This window comes from Centruroides vittatus, unplaced genomic scaffold, assembly GCF_030686945.1.
Source record: "Centruroides vittatus isolate TY-2023 unplaced genomic scaffold, ASM3068694v2 contig_1276, whole genome shotgun sequence".
Lineage (NCBI taxonomy): Eukaryota > Metazoa > Arthropoda > Arachnida > Scorpiones > Buthidae > Centruroides > Centruroides vittatus.
In genome coordinates this window covers 695,369-719,151 of record NW_027120815.1, presented here as the reverse complement: position 1 = coordinate 719,151, position 23,783 = coordinate 695,369, and the positions used below count along the sequence as shown (strand labels likewise).

At 30.5% G+C, this 23,783-nt stretch overlaps 1 protein-coding gene across 4 annotated transcripts in view; it reads left to right on the top strand.

Moving 5' to 3' along the window:
• The window catches only part of LOC136989039 (corticotropin-releasing factor-binding protein), a 47,630-nt gene that overhangs the window by 15,582 nt on the left and 8,265 nt on the right, over nucleotides 1-23,783 (top strand). For 3 of the 4 annotated variants that reach the window (XM_067287107.1, XM_067287098.1, XM_067287127.1), the window contains exons 3-4: nucleotides 299-575; nucleotides 10,708-10,786. In XM_067287107.1, coding sequence (XP_067143208.1) covers nucleotides 504-575; nucleotides 10,708-10,786 — 151 coding nt within the window. In that variant the 5' untranslated portion in view covers nucleotides 299-503. The remainder of the gene's footprint in view (nucleotides 1-298; nucleotides 576-10,707; nucleotides 10,787-23,783) is intronic. The other variant, XM_067287117.1, reaches the window with a different exon arrangement.

Sequence of the window (23,783 nt, the reverse complement as noted above, 5' to 3'; positions counted from 1 at the left end):
TACGAAGTAATAATGAATAATTTTTGAGAAACTTCACGCTGTTCTTTTAAAGAATAACTATCTGTTTTCATAAAGTCACATTTAAATTTATGAATTCGTTTTTGTTAAAGTCGAGAAGAGAATTTAACATCATCTTACTTAAAGATCAATATACTTATTATATTAAAAAAGAAATTGATTTGAATGACATGAATGTTATCGTTTTGAATTTAATACTAACATTTACATCAGTAGAAATTAACATATATCAGCAGTGTCTTAAAATTAATAAGGAAATCTCTCACTGCCATGCTTACAGGTGTGTCTGACATCTTGCTGTCCAAGGGAGTGCGCCGTCTACATAATATATAAAGCTTTACCTCTCCGTCCAGGCATCGCCACTTCGCACGAGTTAGTCAGCAAGTGCAGCATTTCTTACGCCTGTTGTGAACAGCCTTGTTGAGTGGGTGAAAGAAAACTTTGGGTTTGGACTTTTAGGAAGACTCCTCTGTAAAAATTGTGACATGTGTCGAAATATCAAAATCAGAGCACTTTTGTTCTGTTTCGCCGTTGCATCCTGTTCCACTCTTCCTAAGGTGAGAATTTACTAATATAAACTGAAATTACAATTTTTTACATTCTGTGTGGAAATTTTCTTATAGGTACTAAAACTTTACGTTTTATTATAAAGTTTATCAAGCAAATAAACTATAAAATTTAATCTTAAATGTTTAAAAAAAATGAAAATTTTTTATATATTTAAGTAGCTAAAATTGATTTTATATATAGATACTTTCAAGAAAACAATTTTTCGTTGATTTAAGTTTGATTAAACGATTTTTCTCGTTATGTTAAAAATTAAATGGCAATCTGTCATTCTGTGTTTTATTTTTAATAATCTAATTATTCTTATTTTAAATATGGTATTATAATAAATATATTTAAAGACGTTAAATTTTGTAACTATATTCTGAAAATATTAAGTAATATCGATTCACAAAAGTTTCCAACTATCATTTACTTTAACAGAAAGGTATTATTAACCTTCAGCTAATTTTTTAAAACCGTATTAACGATTTTTATGTTATATACAAAAAGGTTTTATTGAGATAAAATATAATTTAGATCCTCGTTTTAATCTATTCAAAATTATTCAAGTTACAAAACAAAATTATTTATTGATTTCTTAATGGATCGATCATTATAGAATTTTTAAAATCTATATATTGGAAAGAAAGTTCCTTATAACTGTAAGAATCTTAATAATTTCTGAAACTAGTTTATTCGAGTGGCTGTCGTTTAGCGGTGACGGCAAATTTGCAAAGTATGCAATTCTCCAAAAGAGGATAAAACAAACATGAACAAATAAGCACAACAAGCACTTTAAAATGCTTTAAAGTATATCAATGTATTAAATGTAAAAGTTACAATGTTTTTCTTTATATGATCTTGGATTATTATATTACTTTAATTAATCCTCTTTTGTTTTTTTTAAAAAATGCTCCCATAGTTATTTAAAACTGTTAATATTTTTATTCATTTTTGAATTATTCAAAACAATTTTAAGCGTGAAATGCTATCCGAATCATTTCATAAATGCGAGTTGCTTGTTAGATGATGTTTAATATATCGATAACAGTAATAAATAAATGTAACGTAGTAGTATCATATAATATACTGTATATTATTTTAACTAAATAATTTTGAAAAAGTAAAATTAATGCTTGGTTCACTTACTAAGTATGGGTCAAGAAGTTTCAAAATTATCATAAAAATTTTACATCTTTAGTGTTAACGATATAGAATTAATATCTGCACAAAATATTTATATTCGCCTAAATTAAAAATATAAAGATGTAAAGTTCTCTTGATAAATCAATTTGTTAAAAATAATTACTTTTAGTCATAACAGTCATGATAAATTATCATTAATAATTGAAAGTATAATAAAAAATTATTTCCTGTTTTTCTTCTATAATAAAATTACTTGCTCTTTTGCTAATGGTAACTTCTATTTTTAAAGCTAAACTCAATTAAGTTTATGAAAAGTTAATTTAGCATTAAACTTTTCAACTTGTGATCTTAATTATTACAGGTCTATCATCTAAGAGTTTTCTTTGAAGAAAACATAAAAAGAGGAGTCTTTAAAATAGAAAAAACGATATAAATATATATGATAGAAAACTTACTTTAAGAACATTACTGTGTATAGATGTAAAAATGCACTGATTTCTAATAATTTTCAATCTTAACATTTAAAATTATTTGATTTGAATCTAAAATACGAACTATCAATATTTATTTTTATTCAAATCTGTTTTATTTTTTATCTGTTAAATAAATTTTTTATCGTAATAAGAATCGAAGAACTTTGCAAATAGATCCACTGCTCTATCAATAAAACGCAAACGTTTAAATTAAATTTTAGGATTTGGTGTAGATAAATTTATGATTTGAATCGTTCACTTTAAAATGTAATCGAAACCACCATCTATTAAACTTATACAAATATAACAATTTTATAAATAAAATTGAGGAAAAATCAATTTCGAAGAGAAAAACATTACATTTGTCATCTGCAGTTGACGTTTCTTTCATAATAGTTATTCGTAAGTGGAAAATGATATTTCATAAAAAAAAAAGGAAACATTGATTGATTAATCATGTTGTACAAACAACTTTCGGAAATGATAGAACAGAAGACCAATTAACGCCCACTATTTACTCTTTTCGATTCATACCTGAGTGAATTGTTTTAACAAGACGGGAACAATAAAGTTGTCCTGGAAACGTGAAGATCAAATGATATATAATAGCAGAACATTTTGATGTTAAAATAAAATTAGTCATTCAAAAAAGTAAAGAAAAATAAATATTGATCCTACCCAAAAAATACCGCAAAGATAATCTGAACAGCAATTAAACTATTTTATATTAAAAATAACCTCAAGACATTTTTCAATTACATCCTTATAGTTTTATTTTTCAAGTAGCAAGAATATTTCTTAAGTTCTGTTACTAAACCATAACAATATTTCTATCTGAAAGTACTGTACAATTATAATAGTTCGATCTAAGCATAATAAGTGGAATTAATTCAGATATTTTTTTTGTCGTATAAGATCTTAAAAACAAAACAAAATAATAATAAATAATTATGTAATGCTTCAAAAGCAGATAAAATATTCGACATTTACGTATCTAAGTTTTTTTTTTTTTTTTTTTTTTTTGTTATTAGTTAAGTGGTAATTAGTGCATATTAAATTAAGTTGGAAAATTAAACGCTTCAAATTGACTGAAGTACTATGTTTTGGTAATTAAATGTTTCAAAAATTAAATTATCTATTAGATGCTTAGTTGGTGAAAAAATGCACCTCTGTAGTTAAATTTCATATTAAAAATATGCCTGGAGAAAATTTTTGAAAATTTTTATGTATAATGTAAATTGGATTAAATGTAGTATTGAATTCTTAGAGTTTAACAAATACTGAAAAATTTAAATTTTTATTTATGATTATTACTTTTAAAATCCAAATTCTTAGCATTCAAATTTCCGCGTAATGTAAATAATTTGAATAAGATAAGAATTGTTTTAAAAATAGTTAATCATCATTAAAATGCTAATAGCAAGAATCGAAACACTCGTTGTCAGTTGAAAGTATAATTTATAGTAATATAAATTAATGATTTCAATAACGATAAACCTTTTATTAGAATAAACACGTCTTTACAATTTATTAATTATTAATTCGACTATTCATTTTATTTATTGTTCTTTTGTTAATTGATATTAAATAAATAATCGCTTTTGCTCTTTCGGTTTATCGCCGATAAAATACGTTAGATAATTGCATTCGAATATTCAATATCAATGATTCGATTTTTATATATATTTGTATATTTCCATTTAGTTAAAAGCTTAAGAAAAATTGCTTTTTTTTCCCTTTTTTTTAAAGTTTTTAAATAGAAAATGTCGAAAATACTATTTCTTATATAAATTTATCTTTTGATTCCATGTATCAGGTTACAGATATCTTCGGATATATGTTTTTCAGTTTTTAGTAGGGATTTGTTGTCGAGAAAAAGTTTGTAGCTGATAAACTAAACTAAACGAAAATACCGTTATTATGACGAGGAGAAAAACTTCTACGTCACGATACAAAGATATAGGTAATAGGTCATTAAAGGTAGAAATAAAAAATAAAAAAAACTGTAGTAAAATTACACTAATAATGAAGGCGAATTAATGTAGTTTCAATAAACAATAAGCATAGAGATATTTAGAATATGAACCAAACATAAGCAATTAAATTTCGATTGTGTTTCTTATTAAGCAAAAATCCTTTTATCTTAGGTATTTATTATTTATTTATTTTTAAGTGGCATTTTAAATATATAAAAACATAAACTGAAATAATAAATCCATGTTTCTATTTTTTAAATTGTTAATGTTTTAAAGAATTAAAATGAAAATTTTTTGTATAACTATTATCTTGTTAATATTTTATACGATTATTTTAATAACCAGTATAAAATTTGAATGGAATTTATTTGGAAAACAAACAAAAATATTTTAAAATATATGCAAAAAGTTTTAAAACATACATTTTTATATTTCTTTTCACAAACTTTTAAAATAAAGGCAAAATTCAGTTTATTTTCCTATTTTTTATATTTTTAAAAACAAGAATTTTACAAAATATCTTTTCTTTGATTTAATATTTTGATATCTGTTGATGTTTCCGTAGTTGAGAAATTGGAGAATTTCAAAACGTTTACATTTTTTCTCTTACAAAAAAAAAAAAAAAAAAAAAAAAAAAAAAAAAAAAAAAAAAAAAAAAAAAAACTAAGTATCAGTAATTCGATGTATAGCTTTTTGAAAAGTTTGATAAAAATGTTTTTCGTATATCCCAATACGTTACACATCTAATGGTTTGCTTCTACTGTATTGGTGTGCTTTCACTTATATTGGTAGCGGCTTTATAGTTTACAGACACGAAAACCCTTTCTGAAAAGAAAACTTGTAAAAAGCATTTGAAGCCCATTGCATTCTGCAATTCAATATGAATAAATTCTTACTGAGCAGAACTTGTCATTTGTCGTGTTTACGAAACTGAACGCATTCTTTTTATTTTTTTAAATGATCTGTTTAATATAAAATATAAATAAGTATTTCAAAACTTAATCACTTCGTTTTAAATGATATTTAACTATAAGTTGAATAATTTACACAATTGCAATGGCTAATGTTTGCGAAAATTATTTTAAAAAATTTCTGATAATTTTTAAACTTTATAATAAAACATAATAAAATCGAAATTGATCAAATTAAGACATACTTAAAATTTATCAAATGATATATTCTAAAGTCTCATTAATCAGTTTCATTATCCCATTTTACAAATTTTGAACCCGTACGCCGGATATATTTTAAAATAAAAAAAATGTCGCTCGTATAGAAAAAGTTGCTGTTATGGACTGACAAAACATATATAAATTATATCAACAAATTTCTGAAGCATGAAAATTTTCAGATGAAACTAAACTTTAAAACTTTTTGAGCGATCGTAAAAATCTCGAAATCGATATCTTGTGTTCCAAGTATTATGATGTAATGTTGCAATTTATATTCATATCACTTAAAGGACATTTACTTAATGGTTAAAAGAATTTTCGACATCGTTTACGCTTAACGGAGTTTCTATATCAAAAAGGGGTGAAATTTCCAAAATCGTTAAATTTAATGCGGCAATTTTATATTCATTCAAACTAATCTTTCCGTCTATTTTTAATAAATATCGGATAATAGTGATTTTCGTTCGCTACATTTACGTTTATATAATTATTAACTTATTTAGATTCAAAACTTTTGTGGTAACATATTTATCAACTCTATAAAGAAAATAATTTTTGATAATTGACTTATTATTCGAGTATTGAAAAATTGCTTGATGATGATCGAATTTTCTTGTAATTTTCCATTGAAACTGCAAGTTTTTGCGGTGAGTATGTAAGAACGCAGCCAGGTCGAGCGGTTGGCCCATGCGAACCTCAATGATCCTTTGCGACATTAAAAATGAGTATCGCGTGAGTCTGGTTGCCTCCCCACACACACTTAAATCTCTAAATATATTATTTAATATAGAAAGGAAATAAATTAATTTCCCGATAACGCGAGAGAGTTGACATACTTTGACACATGTGACAACGTTCGAAGATCTAAATGTGAGTCGTCTGTCTTTCTGTCCAACGGAGAAGTGATGATTAGGCTGAAAGCGGATGACGACTAAGGACACGCTTTGGCGGCTGGTGGGTGATGGATGGTCGACAGTTGGTCGAAGTCTTGTAGTATACAGTACTCTACATCTTAGGTTCACGCTGTTCTTCTCGATCCTACGTGCATTGTCGCAGCCTCTTTCTCTCCTTTTTACGGGAAATTTTCATTTGGTGGTCACGTCCTAGAATATTTCAAATTTTGGGAGTGATTTCTTTTATTTTTCCCTTGGCTGTTTAGTTTTTGATTCTTACTATGTGTCATCGGCGTATGTCATTAATATGTTGTCTTACACGAGGCTATTGTTCTTTCTTGTGACAGATGTTCTCGGTAGAGTTACTTTAAGAGTTTTCGATTGATTAATAAAATTTAAAGTCAAAATATATAACTTGCAAATACTTTGGAGCGTCCAAAACGATTAATTGAATTGTATATTTATCTATAGAAGGCATTGTGAGATTATAATCTAGTTAATAATTTCGTAATAATTTTTATTTTAAGATATTTTATCATTGCATTAATTTCTTTTAAATTTTTCATTTAAAAACTGTAAATAACTTGATTAATTTGTTATTTCCAAGGTAATTTTTTAAATTATGGCTATTTTTACCTTGATTTAACGTAAATAGTTCATTAATGAAACTAGCTTTACTACGAAGGTTCTTTATTCTGAAAAGAGCAGGTAGAAAAATTCAAAATTTATAAGTATTGATAAAGAAACAATCAATTTTCAAACAGTTCAAGAAATAATTATTCTCGGTATTCAGACCTTTGACAAAGTATATTGAATAATTTAATTAACTTAAAATTTTATTTTAACTTCAATCTAAATTCATTAAATGATGAAATAATCGAAATTTGTGGCTGGATTTAATTATATTTCATGAAAGAAAAATTTTCCACGATCATAATTTTACATATGATAGATAAGAAAGATGAAATTTCTCGTCAAAAATTAATTATAAACATAAAAAACATTTGTATAAATCTTATTTAAAAAATTATTATGAGACGACATTTAATAGAAAGAATCTATTTTAACTTATTTTTAAGCCTTTTTATGGAGTAACTTAAGAATAATTGACTTAAAAAGTTTACCACTTTTGACAAACTTTAGAAAGTTTAACATAAAAATAAACTCTACATCCTATTTTCAAGATTAATTTCTCTCTTTATTAATAAGAAATCTGTAAGTCCTAATGCTTCTTTCGTGTATCAAAAATTAATTTATTCTCTGATATTGGATTTATACATTTAAAATTTTTTGTTTCGGAAATAAGTTTATTCCTTTCAGTTTTAAAATAATTATCTAAGGTAAATTTAATCTTATTATCCTTTTCTTCAATAAGTTACGAATGTTTATCATTTATTCTTATTTATTACATAAGACATTATAGTTATCTTTAATCAAATTATTTTTTCACGAGAAATGCTGTCTTGTTGCCAACAAATAACACTGAGCTTGTAACGTAGATCTATATATTTCATAAACTCAGACTCTTTGTTTTCATATTTAAAAAGGAGTTTTCTTTATAAAAGCTATTCTTAATTTTTTACTGTGTTTATTAAATGAATAGTACTAAAGCTGCAATATTCTCTCTAATTAATTTTGATAATAATTGCTAATCACATAAAATTTAAGTTATGTGAGTTTTATCAGAATTTCTTAAAGCAGTGATGCCCTGGTCGAACATGTTTGATACATCATTTATAAATGATCGAAATAATTTTTGTTCATTCAAAAATTTGTTAAAAAAATATTATTGGAATATACAAAATATTTGGGGCCTGTTTACTTACAGTTTATGCGCAATTTGTCTCGCCAGTTCAAAACTTTCGGCACCAGTTTTAACGTAATATTTTCAATTCGCTAGATAATATGTTCAAATTTCACTTTGGGCATAGATGTTTGTTGAAGTTGGATGGAATTTTTATTTAAAGAAGACAGTACTGTATCCACGGTAGTAGTCTACATGTGGCAGTACTCCTAGTGAAATTAATAAGTATAAATATAAAGATTTTTTTATATTTTGTTGTTTTTTCTGGGATTTTTATTACTTAAAGTAATTAATTTTGAAATTTCGTCAAAAATTTAACTTTTATTATAAATTTTATGTAATATATTATACAAATTTCTGAATCAATTTGTACGCTTATTATTATTTTCTCATCTTTCATCAATCTCATATAAATTTAATTTTACAGAAAAGCCTCGCTTATGTGGACACCTTCCGGGTTTAGTTTCTGTCCACATAAGTGAGGTGGCTGCCAAAATGAGTTCTGAAAAAATCTACATACAAAATTGTAATTATAGTACTGTACCGAATCCTGCTGAAAGTTTGATACAGATTTTCTGAAACTCTTTCCGCCCTGTGGGCACTAAGAGCAAGCCCACTATGGGTTTGGCCAGGCTTGATGATGAAGAACGAAGTCAGACGTGTCCGGACGGATCACTCCCGAAAAATTCCTGTTTTTTTCGACCCGCCCACATTCGAACCTAGATTGATTTATATTAAAACGTGCAGTTATAGGGGGAGTTTCAGGAATGGCCACAAAGCTAGGTTTTACTGTATTTATTTATTTATACAGTATATTCTCTGTTTAACGATAGACAAAAATCCTAAACTATTTATAGAATATTTTAAGATTTTATTACTTGCAAAGCATTAAGAAATGAAATAGGATCCCATTTAGATTCTATTTTATATCAGAAAATAGAAATAAATAATAAAATGTTAGTAGTAAATAATTCTAATAATATAATGGTTTTATTGAAAACCTGTTTTACTTAAAATTCGGAAAACGTTTTTCCAATTTCTTGAAGTTTCTTTTGACTATCCTTTCTTTCTGTATTTCAAGACTTGTAATTTAAATCTTATTTTATTCCATTATCTAAATTAGCTATAATCTATATAGCCTATGTAAAACTGAATTCACATATGTCTGTCTTTCTGTCCGTTTGTTCGAGTATCACGTGAAAACGTCCTATTCCTTCTCAGGCTATAAAATGTATTTATAGTAAATTTTAATGTAAAATTGCTTTTTGTAGAATCTATTATAAGTTTATTATAAGTAGGCCTATATATTTTGTTCCGTATATACATGTTTATATGTGTGTATTTTATATTAGTATATTACTTAATATATTATTTTTTGAGCGAAGCGGATACCTCAGCTATTATTTATTAAAAATCTGATAAATTTACTCCAATAACATTAAACTAAGATTTTTTAAAAATTATTTTTTTATCTAGCCCTTACTTATTTATATGTAGATTTTAAATATAATTTTATAAATATTATTTAGGTTGTTAAAAATAAGTATTGCATATTCTCATTTACCAGCAATTGCAAATCATCGATGTTGACGTATATATCATATTTAGAAACTTATCAATATAAAGATTTTCATTCATTAGAGAGAAGAATTTTAATTTATTAGACTAGCTTGCGAAACTTTACATTACAAAGGTAATCAAAAATAAAACATTCATTCATTTTTCCATTACAACCTTGTTATCACAAAAGTAAGGACACATCATATTGAATTACATGTTATTATAAACAATAAAGTCATAGAATGCGATGCTATTACCTAGGTAATATGATGTAAAGAGACAAGTAATCTTTCTGATAAATCAGGTTAGCGAGGAGAAGAAAGGAGATGGTTTCTCGTCTGAAGATAAAAAATTATATCAGAGATCGTTTCTGATAACCAATTATTGCTTAGTCGTAGTAAGCAAAACTTCTCTTGAAAAGAAAATTGTTTATTCTTTCATACTTGACATGATTCGAACTATTCGCCTAACTTGTACATAAAAGCAGATTGAACCATATTCTAAAGTACATAAAAAATTTTGACTGAAATTGAATTTCAAATTCTGTAAGTCGAACTGAAGAAGATGGATTTATGTTTCTTTTGTTTCGTTTATTTTCTGATTTAAAGCTTGAGAAATCAAGTATATAATGTAAACATTCAAAATTTTGTAGGATTTCCGTTTAAAACTTTATCTATCGGAATCAGTTATATGGCTCTTTAAAAACTTATTTTTATGAAAAAGTTTGGAAAATTAGTTTTAGTAGAGAGAAAATTTACAAAAATTAAAACATAACATTTTTAACGGCGAATTTGATTCCTAGAATAACAGGAATTTATTTTTTTTCCACCTAAATCGCTATAAAATTTATTTTTAATAAGCTGCATTTTCTCTAATTTCATAAGTATTATATGTCAACGAGTTAATTAGAAACACGAATGTAATAAAAACTGGATATAAAAGTAATAAACAAAAGAGTATATCTAAACTCTTGCAAATTTAAAACTTATATGGTTAATTTTAGTATCAAAAGAGAAAGTTTATTCTGTTTTGTATATATATATAATAAACTTGATGAAGAAAATAAATTAAAATAAAAAATAGAAAAAATAACGTAGAATTTTCTTTTTCATTTAGCAGAATGAAATAAAAAGAAGATTAATTAGAGAAGCAAGTTACGATGATGGCATGACACTAAATTTTGATCAGTCAGGAAGTGAGTGAATTTTTGTTTATCCATAATTAAAAATTATTGTTTCTTTTAAAATAAATTTATAACTTTCTTTATTTTTGGAGAAAAATTAGTCTCCAATTTCATGTAAGTATTATAATTTTTTTAAATGTAAGTTTATTGCACAACTCACTATAAATAGTAGTCGTTTATTTATTATACAGTATCAGATTTATGTAATAATAATTCATTTAAGAAATAAGAAAAATTATATAGAAATTAATGAAGAGTTTTTGCAGTTGTGTTTTTTATATAGTTAAAACCTGTTTATACATATAACAATAAAGAAAACCCAAATGCGTAAATATGCAAAAGAATGTACCGACTACATTAATAATCCTTTAAGAGGATTTAAAACTTTTAAAATGTGATATTTTTATGCTAATTTTAAAATATTGAAATAAAAATTAACATGCATTTTTTAATGAATTCTTTTCATTAATAACGTTAAAAGAGTAAATATTTTACGTCAAACTAAAAATAGTATATATTATATATATACTCATTGACAAAATAAAGTTACGCATGCAGCTAAATAGAATGACACAAAACTCGGAACACAGCTGTGTTAAGTATGTATATCATTACAGTTGTAGTCCGATTGCATGCTAGGCGATGCCACCAGAATGTTTTAAAAGTACCTTATGAAAAGGCTCGTACAGGCTTACTGCTCAGAATTTCTAGTTTATCTGTTGTTTGGAATCTTCGAACGCTGGACTTGTACGACACAAAGACATTGTCTTTGTGTCGTACGCATACGTATGCATAGCTGACAGAATTTGATAAAGACCGCATTATTGGGCTAGGAACCGTTTCGTCGAATTGCGCTTAATCTGGGCAGTTCTGATTTGACCGTGAAGAGGTGTTGGTGCAGTGACACGTGAGGGCACGCACACAAATGATCATGTATGTGTGCCCTCACGTGCTATTCGTACTTGTCTTGCGAACAGCTGCAACGACGTCTTATCTGTCATCAAGAGACAAATTTTTATGCACGTCGATCGCTACGTGTTGTGTCATTAGCATCGTCGGCTTCGTTTGCATTAGTATCATGACAGAGAAGCATGGACCTGCTACAGGCTGGCAACATATCGCTTTTAGCGATGAATTTCTGTTCAATGTAAAGAACGGATGTCTGTGTTAGAGTGGAGGGAGGACTGCTGATGAGCGCTTAAATCTTGCTTTAACTGCTGAGCGGCGCGCAGTCCCATTGATGGAGTGCTAGGCTATTATCTCGTATGACAGCCGGTCACCCTAGTGCGAAGGACATTAACGGCTTAGCAGGTATGCTCAGGAAAACCCGTGCCCTCATATGTTCCCTTTCTTGACGAGGTATCTTGACAAACAGACATTTTTGGCAAGATAATGCTCAGTCGCACACAACTAGGGTTTCACACTAATGCCTTCGTCATGAATATAGCTTTTTGTCAATAAGTGTATTATATATATAAAAAATATACATTACATATTTATATAATATATCATCGAAATTTACTTAAATTATTTAAAATATTTTTCATAGAACATTTATATTTAAATAAGTAATATCTTAAATGTGACAAATTTGGTAATAATTTTGAATAGAAAAAATAATTGCTTAAATATTTTTAAAGAATTTCTTAAGGAACATTTAATAAAAATATTAAGAAATATTTAATAAAATTAGTGTTTAAATTAAAATTGAAAATGAAACATTAATTAAATCTACACATAATTAAAGATTATTCATTATTTCAGTACATTATATAAAAGTTATGTAGGAGAGAAAAGTAAATTAAATTACTTCACATAAAAGTTTTGAAGTTTCATTAAATTATTAACTTTCTCTGCCGTCGAAATTTTTAAATGAAATTAAAATATATTAATTTACAAAAATATATTATCCGAAAGAAAGTGTAATAAATAATTTATGAGTTCAAAATTGAATAAAATCGTAAACACGTGTAATATCTCTTTCGAGAAATAAGAATCGTTAATGGAAAACCATAAATATGTAAAAGAATGTTAGCTGATGCAGAACCAAGGAAAACAAATTAACCGATAAAAGGTATTCTCGCTACTCTAATAGAAAAGTTATACAATAGTTTTATATTATGACAATAGCCAGTTTTTGATAATTTAAATTTCACAGATCGAATTTACGTTCACTCAAATGCCGTTTTACGTAAATAGTTTTAAAAACATTCGATGTGATTATCTACAATCTCAATATCACAGATTTTAAACTTCTCAGTCTTCGTTACGGAAATATGAAGAAATTCTATTTTTAGAAATAAGGATAATATTGAAGTCATTATTTTTCGATATAATCTCTAGACATTAACGTTCACATTATTATTATTTTTTAATACATAAAATACAATCAACAGTGCATTTTAATTACGTTAGAAGTGAAAATGGCTTCATAAAAATTTTAATTAAGTGTGGATTTTTATGTTTTACATTGCATGACTAAATTACAGTAGAGCGTCGATAAGTGGAACCAATTGGGGACTGGGGTCCTTCCAGTTAATGATTTGTTCCAGTTTCCGACTTTGTACGAAAAAATACATTAACCTGTCCGATGTTCAAATTTTTCTCCGTTGCGTATCGCTTCCTGTTGAATTTTTCTCCGTTGCGTGTCGCTTCGTGTTGAATTTTCGTCGATTTTAAGCCTAACGAAAATTTTTATAATAATCATCGAGGCTATCGTATCGTTAAAAATTATTTCTGCATTTTGTACAAACAAAATAAATATATTAAAGAATATAAAAAACATGAAAATTATACTTTAGAAGTAAATTTAGTATCAAAAACATTCGATTCAGCACGACACAGTCCGACTGAAAATCGTTCCACTTACCGACGTTCCACTTATCGACGCTCTACTGTAATTTGATTCATACGTGTACAGTAGTTAATTTTTATTAGTATGTTTATGACTTTTAAATAGTCTTTCAAAAGTAAAAAATACAGCCTGTTTTTAGAATAACTCTATTCTAAACTAAGCCAGATAAATCCAGAATAACTGAAATTTAAACGATAAATTTTAATAAAATGCAATTTAAATATGTAATCCTCTTTACTTGAAATTAAAAATAATTACAAACATTTCGCTAAAATATACAGTAACTCATTTTAGCCCATAGCTTATTTAAACTAATTTTTTGGTTAATATTTAAATAAGTATAGCAAGTTATTTTAATTTATATAAATGTGATACTTAAATTATTATTCATTTATACTTTTAAATAAAATTAAATCATTAACTAGTTTAGTGATAATTAAATAAGTACTGCAATTTATCTTTACAAAATTTATTTCTTAGCTGCATTAACGTAACTGTAGAGTGCTGAATAGAATTAATGGAAGCGAAATATGCATTTGATAAGCGAATATAAATTATCTTGAAAGATGAAATTTCAATCCTTTACTAATGTTTTGTAAAATAACTTAATATATTCTATAATTCTACAGTTAAATTTTCTGTTAGTTTCATAATTTTAATAACTAAAAGTTTCTAAATTAAGTACAAATATCTTTTATTAATTATCTGCGATTATGAATTAATGACTGTTAATTTAACTACGTCGTAATTAATAAAATATTTAATTATTCCCAACATTTTAAAACTATAGTAAATTATAATTTAAAATATAATTAGTTTTCAAAGATTTAATGAAAGAAATCGAACTTTTAGTACTGTATAAAAGTGTTTTATTCGTCTCAGATCGACTGAATTTTCTGATTACACTAGCTTTTTTTTTTAATTACTTTTTAATAATATAAAATTTTTATTAGAATTTTAATCGTTACAGAGATATAGTATAATAATAATATTAAAAAATCTAAGGTGTTTTAACGAACGATGGAAATATTTTCATTTAAAAATTTCTTTATAAAACCATTTATTAACAACTCTTATTAACAATTTTTAAAAATAATTTTTAAATCATATTTTTATTTTTGAATATTCTTAAATAACGTAGCTCGACATTTTAGTATTGTTCATGGAAAAAGTTTTTAACAACTCTACCTGTGACATTGAATTAAGTACACATCAATAGTTAAAATTCATTTACTTTCCTCTCTGAAAACACTTTTTCCCGTCTTTTTAGAGCTGTTAAAAGAGCTTTATAATACTATATATTGTGTAACATAATTAATATAGTGAATTTGATAGAATTTAAATCAACACATTAAAAACCTTTTTTATATCTCTGTACGAATAGCTTTAGATAAAAACTAACGTTTTCGACCAAAATTTGGGCTTCGTCAGACTATTGACCAGTATAAAATTCGAAACTGGAATTCGAACAACGTGTTTAAAATTATTTTAAATTCCAAATTATTTAAAAATTGGAAACTAATTTTTACCGTACTGTACATGCTACCGAAGTGATAAAAATATTGTTACATCCCTACAAATAAATAATACGATGTATTTGCTTGTATAGAAACGTTAGCAACATGCTAGTGTTGTTTATGCTTTTTCTCATATCATCACCTCCATGCATACGAAATATTGACGGCATCTTTCGCATTAATACAGTTGCCGGCCAGGTCGGCTTTGTATATTTCCAACGCTTCAACGTTGCGAAGGTGTTGAACCTGATCTGACATTTTTACCAATTTGGCGCTGTGGAGGTCGACTTGTATTTTGGGGTCTGTGGCATAGGCAGCTAGGACGGTGGTATGCCTTTGGTTGATGATATCATACCCGGGTTCCTGTATTCTTTTGCTTTGTGAGCGCTTCGTGGATCCGATGTGTACTAGATCTCGCTGGAATCTGTGGTCTCTGAGAGGAACCATATAGACACCCGGTGCTCGACTTTCCTCTGTCCTGTCTTTGTCATTGCGTAATAGCCCATATATTGTGTTATATCTCTTATATGCGATCGTGCCTTTACGGTTAGCAATTTCTTTATAAATGGAACTTAGGTGTTGGTTGTATTGCACCACTGTGCGTGATTGGTTGGTACTATGACTATGGATGTCTACCTGTGTGCTATGTGTGTGGCGTGCCGTTAGTAGGTTGGCGTACCTGCGCGATAAATTATGTATCCTGTTTTGACCATACCCGTGATTTATCGCTATGTTTTCAATGCACTTCAGTTCTGCCACAGTATCCTCCCATCTAATGTGGTGCGTGTACGCCCTTCTAGTTAGCGCACGGAATGCAGAGATCTTGTAAGAAAAAGGGTCCGCAGAGTTCGACGGAATAAATATTGGTACGTAGCAAGGTTTGTAATGTATGCTAGTTTGCACCCTGTCTGCGTCAAAGCGAAAGTTGACATCTAGGAAATGTGCATTTGTGTCACTCTTCTGCTCCAGTTTGACAGTAAGGCCATACGGGTTGTTGTTCATGTATTCCATGAAATCATTTACGTTGGGCTCAGTCTTCCAAAGAATGCAGATGTCATCTACATACCTTTTATAAACTATGATGTTGGGTAGGAATAGAGGTATGATCTTTCGCTCCAATTGTCGAACAACTAATTCCACAAGTCCCCTGAGATGGGGCTGCCCATAGGTACGCCCCGTTTTTGTAAATTGTGGGTTTTGCCGACAGGGTGCGACTATGTCAAGAGGGTCGAGCGGTCCCGAAGGGTCGTATGTAGGCGATCGGCACCGAGACAGACTCTACGGTTACAAGAAACCGTTTATTTGACACGAAAGAAGCTTACAAGATTTCCGCGATCTTGGAAGTTCTAGGTCGGCAGCAGCCTCTGGGTCTTCCTCTCCTTTCGAATATAGTCTCATTTTGAAGGAGTGTCCCTAGGTCGCGAATGGCCAGTTCCCTCGACGACTCCGCGACTCCAGGACGATGCGGTCGACTTCCGTTGATGGAAAGATGTCGATCCGAGGTCGGGAGACGGAGACGAAGATGGGCACCAGACACACACACAACAATAGATCCGTCACTTGGAACTTTCGGGAGAAGAAGCCCTCGCGTCCTTGAATTCTCAGGTTTTATCTGTTTTCCTCCGATTCCGCTTTCCGATTGGTCTCTTCTCGTCACCTGGTGACAATTCGAAACCTTTCGGGGGCGCGGGAGAGGTCAAAATCGAAGTTTAATTCGATTCCCACTCGGAGATAGACGATCTACGTTTCCCCATTGTTCTATTGTTTAAAAGTTCGCGTCGTTTTCTTTAAGAAAAACTATTTCTAACTTCTATTTTTTTTCCTCTAAAAAAATAATCTTTTTCTAAAAAGAAATGATTTTAACGCAAATTTCAGTGAGGTTCGGACCTATCCAGAGCCTCACAGAGCTTCCCGCCAATTTAAAATGTCGTAACGAAATAACGACATTTTAGCTGGCAGCTCTGGAAGCTGACAGTCCTTTCTCCCTTTGTTTGCCAAGTGACGTAACAGCGATACTTGTCTGAGAATCCAGCCTTCTCTGGCGCGCGTTCGGTTTCGCGTTACACCAAAGTTTTTTTTTTCGATACATTATTGAATGGTATAGAATATCGTTTACAATTCATCGAAATGTTTGTGTAACATCACATGTCTGTTTATAAGATTGGTTACAAATAATCAAATAACAATCACGGTCATCGAATAATATTTTAACAACATAAATGATCGACAAACTATTTTCTAAAACATGTGAGTTTTTTTTTTTCGTTTTCAGACTGAGCAATTCACACAATCTCAAAATTTTCAGAAAATGGTCTGAAACGGAGGGGGGAGGAATGGAATGTATTCGTGTTCCCTTCCTAATTTTTCGGAACATCTGATTCAGAAATCTGATAACAGGTTCAACGTTTAGTTTGATTCGCCTGTCTCAACCAGAATTGGAACTTGGGAACTTCATAGCCATTTCCGGTGCACGTGTAGCGCGGAGTTCTCTGGATCTAAGTTGAAGACACGTGCTTTTCGAAGCTATGCATCTAGTTCCGTTCCAAGTTTTCTGAAAAACTTCGTCTTTACCATGGGGGTCGAATCTTTTCCATTTTTTTTTTTTTTTTTTTTTTTTTTTTTGTACTGGACCGAAAGAGGATCATGGAGCTTCTGCATTGACGGTGTGCAGTTGTGATCTTGCCAATGTCTTTACGGCCATAACTTCCGGATGTCAGTCTCTTGAACCAGTGACAGTTCTCTATCATCGGTTTTCCGACGCAGATTACCGCTAATCAAGGTCACGCAGTTCAGAGTGTTGTTCCGTAACTTCCGTTTGATCTGGTCAGAGTCTATTCGCAGTCTCGACTGTGACAGGTATGATCAATCATCATGTACGCAAAAAAGGAAAAAATTTTCTGACATTTTGACTATATAAATTACTCAATCTATAACAGAAGTTTTCATCAATGTTTTGATCACGACAAAATTGTTTTCCGATGAGCGCGAATCAAATAGAAGATCATCGTTAAGTTTTCTCGAGAGTGATCAAATCCTCATTCTCTCTAGGACGGACAAAGTGACAATTTTCTGTCATCTATCCTAAGTATGAGAAAATTTTGGAAAGGCGTTGACCAAGGAGATAAGTCGCTTCCCCGACATGACTCTCTTCCCTTGACCAGTGTAGGCTCAATCGTGAGCGCTTCGTAAGGGATGGACAGAACAGTTTACACGAAACAAAAACAATACTATGGCTCCCTTTCGAAATGCACCACGCTCACATTGACTTGAATTCCGATTCGCGACAATTTTAACATTTAAGCACGTTTTTTGCATACATTTTTTTCAGCGACAATTTTTATTTTCAGAAAACGTGAATTCAATTAAAATTAACATTCGCTTTTGTTTTTATGATGATCTCTCCTCTCCAGAATGAAAGTTCATCATTCACAGTTCGCAAAACCGGACCGATAGAAAATAGAGAGTAGGATACCGTAATCGCTTATAATCTTGACCTTAGGTTAAAGTTGCTATATTTTTTTTTTGCAATTGACAATCTGCTTGCTTTGCGTCTACCTTGGGACTGAGAAAAGCTAAGCATCTAGTTGCGGTCGCATTGGCCTGTTTCCGGGCTAATACTGTCAGAAAATCCTCTACATAAAGTGCCTGTTCTAAATTTCAATCGACTTCGGATTCGATTTGCCTATTCTGCGATTGATGAAAGAGTATCTACTGAAATAATTAGCCTATATCGCAATGAATACGATGGATTTATAATCGGAACCTGCAACGCATTGGCCTCGATCTCCACTCGACTAGAGATGGCAGAGGGACGTCCTTTTCTCCGTACCAATCGGGCGACAGTGGTTGCATGTTATGAGGTTGTGAAAAGCATTGCAGCGAATTCGGATAGGGGTGTGCGTTTCCTACTTCGCTATTCCCTCGTTCCATGGGTTGTCCTGTTTGTTTATTCTGAATATTATCTTTGCGCACCAGTTATCGGTACTGACAATGTTCGATTATCTAACAATTTTTCCTAAAGTTTTAAACTGTTTAAAATTTTGACCCATCTTTGCACCGAACGCAGATTTCTTATGGAGTTTCACTCTTCCCGAATCCTTTAGGTTATTCTCCGACGTTTCAGCTTCGCGCCTGACAAAACTGTGCATTCTGCTAGTCACTCGTTTCTTCCCTAATGGCTACCTTTAGAGCTTTTGTGAATGAAGCAGTGCCAAGCATCCTGACGCTCAGTTTAATGTTTTTACTTATATTTTGAAAAACTGACCTCGGAACATTTTGCCTACTTCCGCTGCTGGCACTATTTTATAGTGGCGTTTTGTTGCTCGGTCAAGCCTATTTATTCTATCATTGTCGCACCTGCGAGCTTGCGCTTGGTTAACTAAAGCATTTCTGCGGGATCATCCAGCTAAGCTCGATATTTTTTTAAGGGATCGAAGAAGTCATAATACGCTTACTTTCACCGAAGAAAGCAGGTATCATTCCTCTCAAGGCCAATGAAAGAGAACTGCTAACTAACTCGCGAGTTCGCGCCGAAGTGTCTGTCTCAGCATCTATCGTTCCGACCCACCTTTAACTCAATTTCGGGGCGAAATTTTGATGTCGGCATCCTCAACTATAGTGTGGGCCCGCTGAATTTGTGCAAATTCTGCATTTAAAATCCCACTTCTGACACCAGTGTGAGTTTGCCGACAGGGTGCCGACTATGTCAAGAGGGTCGAGCGGTCGCGAAGGGTCGTATGTGGGCGATCGGCACTGAGACAGACTCTACGGTTACAAGAAACCGTTTATTTGACACGAAAGAAGCTTACAAGATTTCCGCGATCTTGGAAGTTCTAGGTCGGCAGCAGCCTCTGGGTCTTCCTCTCCTTTCGAATATAGTCTCATTTTGAAGGAGTGTCCCTAGGTCGCGAATGGCCAGTTCCCTCGACGACTCCGCGACTCCAGGACGATGCGGTCGACTTCCGTTGATGGAAAGATGTCGATCCGAGGTCGGGAGACGGAGACGAAGATGGGCACCAGACACACACACAACAATAGATCCGTCACTTGGAACTTTCGGGAGAAGAAGCCCTCGCGTCCTTGAATTCTCAGGTTTTATCTGTTTTCCTCCGATTCCGCTTTCCGATTGGTCTCTTCTCGTCACCTGGTGACAATTCGAAACCTTTCGGGGGCGCGGGAGAGGTCAAAATCGAAGTTTAATTCGATTCCCACTCGGAGATAGACGATCTACGTTTCCCCATTGTTCTATTGTTTAAAAGTTCGCGTCGTTTTCTTTAAGAAAAACTATTTCTAACTTCTATTTTTTTTTCCTCTAAAAAAATAAGATCTTTTGCTACAAAGAGACAATGATTTTCGAACGACAAATTTGCCAAGTCCTGAGGTGCGGGCTGCCCATAGGTATCACCATATATTTGCCAGTACGTAGAGTTGTTGAAGCGGAAGAATGAAGTATAGCATAAGAGGTGCGTTAGCTCTAATACATGCTTACGATGCGTACCCGCCCCTTCGCGGCTTAGTAACAGATTCCTGAGTGCACAGAAGCACGGTTGTATTTTAATCGAGGAGTATAGGGAGACAAAATCAAAGGCAGTAATGCATGCAACATCTGTTGCCTTAACATGTCGTAAACTATCAATTATATCATTAGAATTCTTGACATTCCAATCATACCCCTGTAAGCGCTCAGATATAAAGTTGTGTACCGCATTGTCAAGCAACTTAGTAGGAGATCTGAATTTATCCAGAATGGGTCTCAGGGAAGGTATCGGTTTATGTGTCTTTGCGAAAGCAAATAGTCTAGGAGTATCTGTCGAGGCAACCACTGCCTTGTTCAACTTCCACGCCCTGGCCAAGGGAGTTTGTGTGAATCGTTTCACTCTAGCCTGTAACCTGTTTAAGTAGGTATCATTGACGGGTTCACAGTCAGTGTTCACGATGTACTGCTGCATTAGTGATTTGTAGGTATCTTCCTTCAGTAAGACAAGCAACACTAGCATGTTGCTAACGTTTCTACACCAGCAAATACATCGTATTATTTATTTGTGGGGATGTAACAATATTTTTATCACTTCAGTGGCATGTACGGTGAAAATTAGTTTACAATTTTTAAATAATTTGGAATTTAAAATAATTTTAAACACGTTGTTCGAATTCCAGTTTCGAATTTTATACTGGTCAATAGTCTGACGAAGATTAAATTTTGGTCGAAAACGTTAGTTTTTATCTAAAGCTATTCGTACCGAGATATAAAAAAGGTTTTTAGTGTGTTGATTTATCTTTCCCAGGGATTGTGCGAGAAGTTGGTTTGATAGAATTTAAGTCAACAGATTTAAATTAACAGATTATTGAAATCTAACGTTTATTAAATTTAAATCTGTTTAATATGTATATGTTAAGATATTTTTCTCGCATAACTTTTTATTTAGATTTGTTAATTTTTGAAGATTTGAAATTTTTTATTACTTGCGCTCCAGACTAAAAACATACACATATGGCGACAGGCCTTCCTTTTTAGGCTTCATGTCGCCAAAGGTAAAAAAGTCCTTTAAAAAAACACAAACATCCAGTTAAAACTAGGAGTCGGTGACACACAGACGTCTTACTCTTTAACCATCCAGCCATTGGGTGTTTCCGCTTTTTTATCTGCTGGAAACAAGCGACAAAAAGAAATTTTAAAATACCGACGCCAGGGTGCAGCTTTAAAATTTGCATTTTCCAGCGCTTGTTCCAGCAGATAAAAAAGCGGAAACACCCACTGGCTGGATGGTTAAAGAGTAAGACGTCTGTGTGTCACCGACTCCTAGTTTTAACTGGATGTTTGTGTTTTTTAAAGGACTTTTTTACCTTTGGCGACATGAAGCCTAAAAAGGAAGGCCTGTCGCCATATGTGTATGTTTTTTAGTCTGGAGCGCAAAATAAATGGTGGTCCTCTTGGCAAGACTTGTCTTAACAATTTGATTAATAAATTTAAATCTGTTTAATATGTATATGTTAAGATATTTTTCTCGCATAACTTTTTATTTAGATTTGTTAATTTTTGAAGATTTGAAATTTTTTATTACTTGACACCTATAGAATAAGATAACAAAACTTTTGTTAAACCTAACACGATGTTAAGATATTATTTTTTCTGACTTTCACATTTGTTTTAATGAAATGGTTTTTCCTATTAATTAATAAATTATCTGTTGGTGTAAAAGACTAAACAAAAACAGAAAAAACAAAAATAGTTTTATTAGAAAACTATAGTTTAATTGAGTTTCGGAACCAAAAACGTAGCACATTACGCGTATCAGATACGCACCATTTCTTTTTGTTCGATATTATAAATCCATGTTCACTTACATCGGTAATGCGAGTAAACAATGGTTGATTAATACGATAAATATTAACATTATCGTATACATTTTACTTGGGAGATTATTGCGAGAACTTCCTTGAAATGTTACGGAAATGAACGACGACTAACAGCAAAATGACAACGTTTATTAGCCTGTGAGGCAGCTTTCTAAGTACCTGTAGATTCCATAAACTGCCGCATAATAACTATTAACGCGTTAGATTTATTCTACAACTTCATTAGTTTAATTATGTGCTCTATATATGGTGTGTGTGTGTGTGTGTGTGTGTGTGTGACTTTTCGTTTTTATACTAAATAGACAAATGAAGAATAACTTCAATTTCAAATTTCTATTTGTAGACAGATTTTAAATTTATAAATCATACACATCGCATCGCGTCTTTATAACATTTAGTCCAACTTTATTATCATATTTTAAATACCCTTCCTTTTATCAGATAGTCTTCCAAAAAAAATTTAAGTACTGTAGTAAATAATAGTTAAATTTTAAAGGCATTTTTCTGTTTTATTATCAATTATTTATCTACAGTTGTAACATATAATCTATTTAGTACACATTACAAATCAATTATTATCATTTATTTATTAACTAAATGATTACATTCAAATAATTTAGTTAAGTAACAATTGATAAATAATTTTTAGTAACGAGTTTTTTAAATATTATTTTCTTGAATTAATAATAAATTTTCAATGAAAATATTAACATATCAAATAATAGCAAAGTTTTTACTATTAATTTCTAATGTTGATCGCTTTTCTAATAATGATTAATTTCATTGCATTTTTTCTTTATAATTTTCAGTTTTACGAAACAATGGATTACTTCAAGTTTTTCTAACTTATTAGTTGATAGACGAAAATAGCTTAAAAATAACTAGGTATAAAGATTTTGAAGCCATTATTTTGAGAAGTCAAGATCGAAAACTATAATTTTATGTTTCATTTTATCATCAAAGAAGCAAGAAAATTGCTTTGGTCCTGTTATAACTTTGTTTATTAGTGTAAAAATCGAAAATAATAGTTTTTACTTACTTGATCGTATCACGAATATAAATCTAATACTATTGCTATCGGAATAACGATGTTGTGACTGAATTCGAATCGTACTATATGTAACTTAAGCGTAGGTCACGTACTGAAATCAATTTTTGAATCGCCTTATTTTTGTACATCAGATAGGATGGTCAATTTGATATTTTGTTTGTATTCAGAAATAAAATATTTTTATTAAAAAAAACTTTGTATCAGTTAAAACTTGTAATTAGCTAATACAGT